General features: G+C 43.8%; 1 protein-coding gene across 1 annotated transcript; it reads right to left on the bottom strand.

Annotated features, from left to right (window-relative positions):
- Positions 1 to 6,464: 6,464 nt before the first annotated feature.
- On the bottom strand, positions 6,465 to 10,242 carry LOC149503422 (chymotrypsin inhibitor SCI-II-like). Its single transcript, XM_089736036.1, has 3 exons — positions 10,082 to 10,242; positions 7,132 to 7,201; positions 6,465 to 6,672 (listed from the first exon to the last, which is right to left on the bottom strand). Exons 1-3 carry the CDS (start codon positions 10,152 to 10,154, stop codon positions 6,558 to 6,560), a joined length of 258 nt encoding a protein of 85 aa, XP_089592162.1. The 5' UTR covers positions 10,155 to 10,242; the 3' UTR covers positions 6,465 to 6,557.
- Positions 10,243 to 10,514: the final 272 nt, after the last annotated feature.

The raw sequence follows: 10,514 nt of genomic DNA, 5'->3' as shown, positions 1-10,514 counted from the left end.
GGTAGCCAAGTACTTTCTTGGATCGCCTAGCCAGAGCACCTCGCTTCCGGCAGCGTCCACGTAGAAAAGTACTGCGGGATCTCGAAGGTGATAATAAGTCACACTCCACACCCTAACTGATGTACATGTACTGTACCAGTTAATAACCTACACGACAAGACAAAGTGGTGTTAACTTCTATTTAGATAAAGGTTGTGGACACAGTGTGGAGAATAAATTATGAAACACTTACCCTGGTTGAATAAAAATACACCAAGGAACTGTTAAATTGACTTTGGTAAATACGTAATAAAACTTGCACTGCAGCTCGAGAGATGATTGAAAAAGGCTTCGGACAAAGTGACTTGTCCTTTTATACGAATTGTCTTACGGTTCTCGAATGTTCCGCCTATAGTGCTGTGACAATCTCACCCTCGAACCACAGACAAGATAGCACGGTCACGCCATGCAGTGTCGAATAAGTGCACTCCGCAGTGTTTCACAATTATATATTTCTCCACACTGCGCCACGTATACGCTAGAGGGCGTTAATTTAAAAAAAAAATTAATTTAAATTTTCTAGCGTTACAATTGCTACGGGCAGATGTTATGATCCTCACGGGCAATCGCCACTTCTCCCGGTTTGTAGTGAGCCTGGTACACTCATGCAAACAACCGCCAAATGCCGACTTTACTTGGTCGGTCCATCGTACGGGCAACCTTCCACGCGGTCTAGTGCCTTTCAGTTTACCCTGAACGACAAAGCGCTTTATGGAGTCACTTCCTCGCCTGGAGATGTGCCCAAAAAATACTCAAAAAATGCGACCATGCACGAAAGCCAAAAATGCTGCTTAATGCCGAAAAGTGATATAAGTGATTATTTGTATTATTAATATCACTTTATAAGTGACATAAAAACAAAAATTCATGCAATTCTTAACTAATAAAAGTATTATATACATATTTGTTAAATAATATTAGGTATTATTTCCCACTTGCAAGAACCCCTCCTCGGGTAAAGGCCTCCTCCAAGGATAGCCAATCTTCTCTGGATTGCGCAATTTTAACCCAATTTATAGCTGTTACTTTCTTTATATCGTCTTCCCATCTAGTATATGGTCTTCCCCTCTTTCTTTTTCCTAGTGGACCCGTCCATATTGTTACCTTTTTTTGTACATCTCTGGTCCTGAAGGCGTTCAATATGTCCAGCCCATTGCGATTTAAAAGTTAAGGCTTGAACTAGTACATCAGTTGCTTGCTAATTTTTCTGATTTTTGAGTGACGGATTTTTTGTATTTTCTTTAAATTTAGCATACTACGCTCCATTCCTCTTTGGCATGTGACTCTACGATTTACTTGTAGGTCATTGCAATTTCCGTTGAACCCTATTTGTTTGCCAAGGTATGTGTATACTTCTGTGTACTTCAGAGGTTCGCCTTCGACTGATATTGGTGTCTTTGTGTTGTTAGTCATAAGCATAGTTTTAGTACGGTTAATTTCTAAGCCTACTTTCTTGCTAGCTTCGTTTAATGATTCTACCTAGTCAGGTCATAAATTCTGTCACATGTTTAATGTAAAATAATTGAAACAAGTTTATTCATTATGTAACCATTCATATACCAAAATGAACTTAACAAAACATAGATTTTTATGACACTAAAGTTTATTCAAAATGACCTCCGTGATTTTGAATACAGGCCTTCAATCTGCGCGGCCAGTCGTCTATCGCAGCACGAACGAGGTCCATGTCAATATCGGCGGCTGCCTTAATCAAGGATGTCTTGAGTGACTCCAAATTGGGATGAGGCTTTGAGCACGCCTTTTCCTCCAAGTGTTGCCATATCTTGTAATCTAACGGATTCAAATCTGGACTGGAGGAGGGCCAGTCTTCGTGCCGGATGAAGTCGATTTCACGCGCCGCCAGCCAGTCTTGTGTGATCTTCGCTCTATGAGCTGGCGCCGAATCTTGTTGGAATACCCAGTGCCTGTTATTGAACATGGTATGAGAAACAGGTTCCACAAGGTTCGTCAGGACTGTATTTTGATACACAACTGCATTCGTTTTTACACCTTTCTCACAAAAATGTACCTCTGTTAAGCCCCAATAAGAAACTCCCAACCATACCATGAGCGAGGATGGAAAATGACCTCGTTGGACACGCGGAATACGGTTGCTCGCTTCTTCACTACTGTGTGCGTACACCTTATCATTTTGTTTGTTGTAGCTCTCTTCTACGCTAAAAATTTTTTCATCCGAAAAAAGAATTTCCCGATATTTTTTCCCGCGTACCGCTTCAACAAAGCGCGGCATCTCTTCAGTCTCAGGTCCATTAGACGAGCATTCAAACGATGTCCTGTTTTTCTTCGATATGCCCGAAGCCCTAAGTCTTCATTTAACACCCTTTTCACCGTGGTTCTGCTTAACCCCATCTGAAGGGCCTACAGTTTCTGCTTACGTTTGGGATTTCTTTGAATTCGCGCCTTCACAGCTTTTATCACTGCTGGAGTCCTAACAGACCGAGGGCGACCACTTCTTGACCTGTCATCTACACTAGAGTCTTCATTGTATCGTTTGATGGTACGATAAACGAATCTTTTGGTTATATTCAAAATTTTCAGTATGTTAAAAATTTGAATTGGCGCGTAACCGCAACGATGCAAAGCAATAACTGCAACACAGTCTTCTTTAAGCGTCCACTCCATATTTAAAAATGAGTAAAATTCTAAAAGTATACATTTTTATTTTCATGAACAATTCGAAATTCGAATTCAAAAAACTTTTTTGTGGCCAGCATTCTAAAAGAAAAGTTTTTACTGTGTGACAATACTTATGACCTGACTAGTTAGTTACCGGCGGCCACGATAAGAGGGTTCTTGTGTCGTGTCGCTTAATCGAAATGGCACATTGATGCCTGATGGACTCTAGGTCCAGGTCGTCGTGGAGGTCGATATTCCTGACGAAGCACGAGGCTCCGACGGCAAAAACGGGATTGAATGATTTGAAGGGGTTTCAAGTTAGTGCGGGCTGCGTGAGCGAACACTACGCTTGCATAGGTCATGACGGGGCATATGCAAGTTTTGTAGTGTCACCTTAATGCGAAGAGACGATTCACTTCGCTTGCAAATCATGGGATAGAGGCGTCCTAATATGAAGGCGGCACGGTCGCGTACCGTTTTAATGTTGGGTCGGAATGTCATCCCTCTGTCGAGGGTGACGCCAAGATATTTGACCTTCGAGGCCCACGGTATGGGCTGGCCAAAGACAGTGATGACGTGTATCCATCAATGCAGAATATGAACCTTTGAAGCTACGAAAAAGACATTTCAACGTAATGAAAGCAGTAGGTATATTTTGTTTATCATATTATCGTGCTCTCTCTCGATCTACTGAACCATGATGTCACTGTGTCAAAAAAAATACATAACGTATAATAGCCGGCAAACTTCTTGAGCACTTGTCGATGTAGTGGGGGTAAGTTTGCGCATGGTACACTCACGTGCAAAAACATTACTTACTCTGCGTCATAATGCTATTAAATTATTAAAATCAACATATGTATTTATTTATATATTTATGAGAACATCAACAAAAAATATAGGTTAATAATTGTAATAATTTAATCTTGGGGTAAAATTGATATTCCTTCTATTAAGTCAAAACTAGAGCTGTTGCCAGGTCTTGGTTCAGTTGAAGCGAAGCTGGTATTTGTAATTTTTTTTTCGTTATCATAATCTTGACCATCATCATCACTTTTTATCACCCGAGTTGCTATCATCGTGATGAGTCGACATAGGGATCATCGGTGTAGTTTACAACTCGGTCGGTTCGGTCTACTTTTTTGTCTATAATTAATTATTTTTTGAAGATATTCGATTCGTAGTAATCGAATGTAACTTTTTTCAATTACCAGCTTCTGATTATTTCCTGTTTTTTTTTCCATCTGAAGCCTAGCTCTTTCATAATTCGTCGTAAACTTCATACCGAGCCATTAAAATTTATATCTTCTTTAAATTTTTCGAAGCCTTTCTACGTTACGGAGTTTCGCTGCTTGTTATGTAGTTATTATCATCTTTTTATTACAGATTGAACGAAACTATCCATTCCGGTAACTTTCTTCTTCCCTGATCTTTTCTTACCCGGTGTCCGAAACACGGCGAGCAAGCCAGAGCCTTTAGCTTCGTTAATAATGCACCTAACAGCACTCACGGATGTTTTTGTTGCTTCCGAAGTCTGTTTTACTTTTTTTATATCATTCTTCCCCTGTTTTATAATGAAGCAATATACGTCGTACACAACTTTTCTACCCTTTCTTTTGAATACTACACCAGTTTGTCGGGGCATAGTGTATTTTTTATAAAAAATCAACAAACACTCAACAAATAGCAATGGCAACAAAGTCAACAAGCAATTATAACAAATAACTTAACGATTAATAACGATAGACTTTTCACTGTACGCAACCGTACTTTTGGGAGCAAGCAGAACGAGGGCGCGGTGCGGGACGCAAGGTTCGACTGATCTACCAATAACGCGCTCGATACGATTTCCCCTGCCGTCGCGCCTCACCCTCACCACCAAAGTGATCTAAAATTCGGTTCTGCGCAGTCAAGGTCATTTGCTCACGAAGTTTGCCGGTTACTATACTATAGTAGAATTATTTTGTCGCTGCAGTTTGGGTCATAAAAAATCGGAGCTGTGAAGCGAGTATTTCCCTCTCTCTTCCACTCACGAGCCTTATGGACGGGCATAGTGATGCGCATTATTGTTTTCGATAAGCGTTATCGATAGTGTATTTAGTTTTGTCATTTTGTGGGTTAGTGATAAAAATGAAAGAAAAAATCACTAATCGAACACTTACACCACATATCGCCGCAGCAAGTTAACGAGAACGGCAGAAATTAACACTCTGTAACTTTTCGGGATTTATTCTTATTTCAGTGAAATTTTTTAACACATAGTTGATAACAACACGTGCAAATATTATTTTGAATAAATTCTGCCGTTTTGATACAAAACAAAGGAGTAGCCATTGTGTCACTAAAGAAATTTAGAGAACGAATGCATAAAAACACATTTCTTTTCGACATAATGTTCTATAACTTGCAGGTAAGTACAAATGACTCATAACATAACAATGTCTCACCACCCTTCGTATACCACCCCGCCACCATGTACCTGCCTTCGATGACTCATTTGTTTTTATCGATAATGGCGCTGCGCCCGCGCAACATACTCACCGCCCTAGGGCGGCTAGCCGGGCTATGTTTTATGACCCAAAGTGCATCAACAAAATAATTCTACTATAGTCAATTCTGATCACTTTTCGCTGTGTTTTTAACAACGAATTCTTGGTAATGTTTGTCAAGCATTCATTCGGTTAACCCGATTGATAATTTTTAGTATCGCTTAGACCAGTGATTCCCAAAGGTCAACATCGACAACTTGCTCGACTGATAACTGAACCAACTGCAAAGTTTTAAAATTGGTAAGTATTTTGTGTATCGATAGGAAAATTCAAAAGTACGGATGGGGGATTTTTAAAGTAATCCGGGTATGTGCTCTGAGGTTTAGCATGGGACCTTTTTTGGATCATTCTGGAAAACAGATCCCTTGCCGAAAGCAGTTGGGAAGTTCTTCTAAAGGTACATTTTGTGTTCTTTGATTTTCTTGTGTTTGTGTGTTAGTGTGTGTGTTTTTTGTATCATCTTCGGTTTTGTAGAGTCGTAAAATTATACTACTCATAAGGCTCAACCTTGCTTGTGGTCATTACATTATTTCTGACGTCTCCAATGCTTTAGAGTTTTCGTGGTCACGACCGTCTGTCTTATCAGTAGTCGTAAAAGTTATTTTAATTCTGTTTTTTTTTTGTGGTAAGTATTCTTCGATAAACTCTATAATATTAAAGTTAAAACTAGTTCCACAATGACGTTAACCTATTACGTAATTAGTAATTTACATTGCTGTAGATTCTGTTATCATTGGTGGACATAATATTATCTAATATATAAAATTCTCGTGTCACAATGTTCGTTCCCATACTCCTCCGAAACCGCTTGACCGATTCTCATGAATTTTTTTATGCATATTCAGTAAGCCTGAGAATCGGCTACTATCTATTTTTCATACCCTTAAGTGATAAGGGTTGTCCACCTCTAAGATTTATTTTTTATTTTTTGGACAATTTTTTTTTTTGTTATAATGAGACATTATGTGGTTGAATGAGGTATTGTTATTTTTATATTCCTTCATCGTTCACAGCGCTACGTGCCTCTTTCACGCATCTACCATATCCTTACACGCTTACAATAAGTTAGTTTTTTTTTTCTACACTAGAAATTCCCTAGAAATCTTATATATGGCAAAACAACGTTTGCCGGGTCAGCTAGTATATATATAATAATTACATTTATTAGACGATCATTAAAGTTTAAGTTGTGTTTTTAACTGTTATGCTACGAACAGTTTCAGAAAAAAAAGAAGATAATTCACATATATATATTTAATAGTTTTTATACCAAGCTTCATCGTTTTATACATCAGTTTGAGAAAAGAGCGTGCGTTAATTCGAAGGTATCGGTTACTTTATGCATTTCTGTTCGCATTCGGCCAATGTGTTGAAACGATTGTCGTTACCCCAGCAGCCTCCGTAAATGAATTCTTCACACTTCTTCGTCTCCTGGTTGTACGAATATCTACAAGAGGAATATAAATAAGACATACGGTACATATTCCAGATTAAGTCCCCAACAAACCGGGTTCTGTAAGGTTTGTATCTTAGGTCTGATTTGCCTGCGTACAAAAACAAGACAACTATTCTGTGTGGTCATTGGATATCACTGAAATTTTAGAATACAATACTTCGGCCTCATCTCTGTATATGAGTGGTGGCATTCGGGTTTTGATGTTCCGGCAATCACCAGCTTCGGGTATTTGTTTGCAGTTTTATTCAGAAGTTTGGAGGAGAGTAGTCTTCGGTAGGTGAGTGGACCAACAAACTGCTAAAGGTCGCGGGAATCCACTAGATACAGTAGCGGGCAACATGGCAAGCCTTGGCGATGGCTTTGGTCCAGCAGCGGACGTTCGTGGGTTGATGATAGTGATCTTTGAATTTCGATCATCGGGCAAACACTAGTTTTAATAACAAAACTCACAGTTTAAAGTAGGCGCGACAAAGGCCCGCATCGCCAAAAGCCTGCTCGCATATCGGCTCCGTTGTTGGCTCTGAAAATATAGGGGAAAAGTTTCTTGAAGAGCTTTGATTTGGAAAACGCTCAAGCAGTGGTGGAACTATAAGCCGGCCAGTCTCTGGAATCCACCAGGGGCTAGGGTAACCCGTGAGTATTAAATATCTTAGTCTCGAGCCAGTTAGGTTATATTAATACTAGAGTATGACCGAGCTTTCCTCTGTATTTTTTTTAATACGTTTTTTTTTGATAAATTGTATTCTTTAGAAATTATATTTAAATACGAATTACACATTGATATTAAATTATATTATTTGTTTTTTTTTTCAATAAAAAAAAAGTTTATGTTTAAGTTTATTATCGATAAAGTTGATTATTGCAAAAACGAATAAAACGACATTTTCTGAAAATAAATAGTAGCTAGATCGATTTATCGCCCCCGAAATCCCCTGTAAACTAAATTTTATGAAAACGTTGGAGCCGTTTCCGAGATTCAGATTATATATATATATATATATATATATATGTTTATATACAAGAATTGCTCGTCTAAAGATATTAGATAAGCCCGCACATGCTGTTCCACATTCCTGCTTACAGAGGACATGTGGCCCAAAGTGTGAAAAAGAAATGTGGTCCAAAGGATAAGACGACCGGTGCATTCGTATGTAGCGATACACCGGTGTTCGAATCTCACAGGCGGGTACAAATTTTTCTAATGAAATACGTACTTAACAAATGTTTACGATTGACTTCCACGGTGAAGGAAAATTATTATTATTAGGAACTCGCAATATTATAATTTGCGTAATTACTGGTGGTAGGACCTCTTCCGAGCGGTCGAGCGCGGTGTTCCACAGGGGTCGGTCCTTGGCCCTCTCCTGTGGAATATCGGTTACGACTGGGCTCTGAGGAGCGCCCTGCACGGCCCTCTCCCGGGCCTAAGCGTTGTGTGTTACGCGGATGACACGTTGGTCGTGGCCCGGGGGAAGGACTACCAAGAGTCTGCTCGTCTTGCCTGCGCAGGGGTGGCATTCGTCGTCGGTAAGATCCGAAGGCTGGGCCTCGACGTGGCCCTCGAGAAATCCCAGGCCCTGCTGTTTCACAGGGCTGGGAGAGAGCCGCCACCCGGGGCCCACCTGGTGATTGGAGGCGTCCGCGTCGAGGTCGGGGTGACTGGGTTACGGTACCTCGGTCTCGAATTGGACGGTCGTTGGAACTTCCGCGCTCATTTCGAGAAGTTGGGCCCCCGACTGATGGCGACGGCTGGATCGCTGAGTCGGCTCTTGCCAAACGTCGGAGGGCCTGACACGGTGGTACGCCGCCTCTACGTGGGGGTGGTGCGGTCTATTGCATTATACGGAGCCCCCGTGTGGTGCCGCGCCTTGACTCGCAGAAACATCGTGGCGCTGCGACGCCCGCAGCGTGCAATCGCAGTCAGGGCGATTCGTGGATACCGCACCGTCTCCTTCGAGGCGGCGTGCGTTCTCGCCGGGACGCCTCCCTGGGACCTGGAGGCGGAGGCGCTCGCTGCCGATTATGCGTGGCGTTGTGACCTTCGCGACAGGGGGGAACCACGTCCCGGAGAAGGAGCAATTAGAGCGCGGAGGCTCCAATCTCGGCGGTCTGTATTGGAGGCGTGGTCTCGCCGCTTGGCGAACCCGTCGGCCGGTCTTCGGACCGTCGAGGCGGTGCGCCCGGTCCTCGCGAAATGGGCGAACCGTGACCAAGGGCGTCTCACCTTCCGGTTGACGCAAATGCTTACCGGCCATGGGTGTTTCGGCCGGTACCTGCATCGCGTTGCCCGGAGGGAACCGACGATGGAGTGTCACCACTGTGACTGCGACGAGGACACGGTCGAGCATACGCTCGCACATTGCCCCGCATGGGTGGAGCAACGCCGTGTCCTTGTCTCGCAAATAGGACCGGACTTGTCGCTGCCGACTGTCGTGGCTACGATGCTCGGCAGCGATGAGTCCTGGAAGGCGATGCTCGACTTCTGCGAGTGCACCATCTCGCAGAAGGAGGCGGCGGAACGAGAGAGGGAGAGCTCATCCCTCTCCGCACCTATCCGTCGCCGCCGAGCCGGGGGCCGCAGAAGGGCTTTTGCCCGACTTCGGCCCCTGTAAGAGGCGAACTCCCCCCGGTGAAGGTCAAGGGGCGACCTGAGGGGGTGAGGCCGCGCGGCGCGCTACCAGCACTCTAGCGCGCTGCCATGGAGTAAATAGAGCGACCGGTCGACGGTGTATCGCGTCCCGACCCGGCAGGCTGGTTCTGGTCCAGCGGGGTATTCCGGGACACCAGCGGCACCGTCTGGGTGGCCCGACGGGCTGCCGTACCGAGACGGCCGACGTTTCAGAGCCTTCGATTCGCCTCGAAGGCTCCGTCAGCTGGGCGTCCTTGGGGTGAGCCGCGCCGTCTGGTTGTAGTGTTGACCGTGGTAACCCCCCTACCTCATCCGGGTTCTGATCTCGGAGGGGATCGGACGTCGGGTGTAAGAGTGCAGGGGAGTCGTTTAGTGGGTGGGCCCTAAAATCCTTGGGCCCGCGGTCTGCTCACAACACCATGGAGACCGTAGAGTCTCACATACCCCGCGCGCCCCTTTTGCGCGGGGACCTCGTAGGAGGTTCGGCCCTCTACCCGAAAAAAAAAAAAAAAAAAGGACCTCTTCCGAGTCCGCACGGGTAGGTACCACCTCCCTGCCTATTTCTGCTGTGAAGCAGTAATGCGCTTCGGTTTGAAGGGTGGGGCAGCCGTTGTAACTATACTGAGACCTTAGAACTTATATCTCAAGGTGAGTGGCGCATTTACGTTATAGATGTCTATGGGCTCCAGTAACCACTTAACACCAGGTGGGCTGTGAGCTCGTCCACCCATCTAAGCAATAAAAAAAAAACAGAAAAAATATGATACTCACCATCACTCATGACTGACGTCAAGCACGCAGCGATGAGAACGCCCGTGAACAGGAAAAGCACTGATCTCAACATGACTTCTCTGCTTCAATATTGTATGTCTTATATTCAAGAGCCAATCGCTGTTTATATAGCCAACGCTATCTGACCTCGATCTAGGGTCAAGATGATTAAAATTTTTGACTGACAAAACACTGCGTTTTTTCGTGCATGATATCGTCTGGTATAATCTATTCTTTGTCGTATCACTCTTGTCAGAGCGGTCGTGGTCGTCATTCGGTATCATTGTATAACGTGTCTGTGTCTAAGGGTGTCCCTGGTATGCCGATGTTACATGAGGCCCAGTCGCGTCACTCCCCAAAAGGTGGTCTATGGGTCGAGAGACACGGGGCCGAGTCGCACCACTTCTAGACACGTCACCACCGGTAGACAACC

This window comes from Bombyx mandarina, chromosome 02 (genome assembly GCF_030267445.1).
Source record: "Bombyx mandarina strain Sakado chromosome 02, ASM3026744v2".
Classification (NCBI taxonomy): Eukaryota; Metazoa; Arthropoda; class Insecta; order Lepidoptera; family Bombycidae; genus Bombyx; species Bombyx mandarina.
This window is presented reverse-complemented; position numbering and strand designations above follow the sequence as displayed.

Excerpts from the sequence above, each read along its gene's own strand:
- LOC149503422 (XM_089736036.1), bottom strand. The coding sequence starts at position 10,154 with ATGTTGAGATCAGTGCTTTTCCTGTTCACGGGCGTTCTCATCGCTGCG. Across the intron at positions 7,202-10,081 it reads GACGTCAGTCATGAGTGATG|AGCCAACAACGGAGCCGATA; the intron begins GTGAGTATCATA and ends CTATATTTTCAG. Across the intron at positions 6,673-7,131 it reads TGTCGCGCCTACTTTAAACT|ATATTCGTACAACCAGGAGA; the intron begins GTGAGTTTTGTT and ends TTCCTCTTGTAG.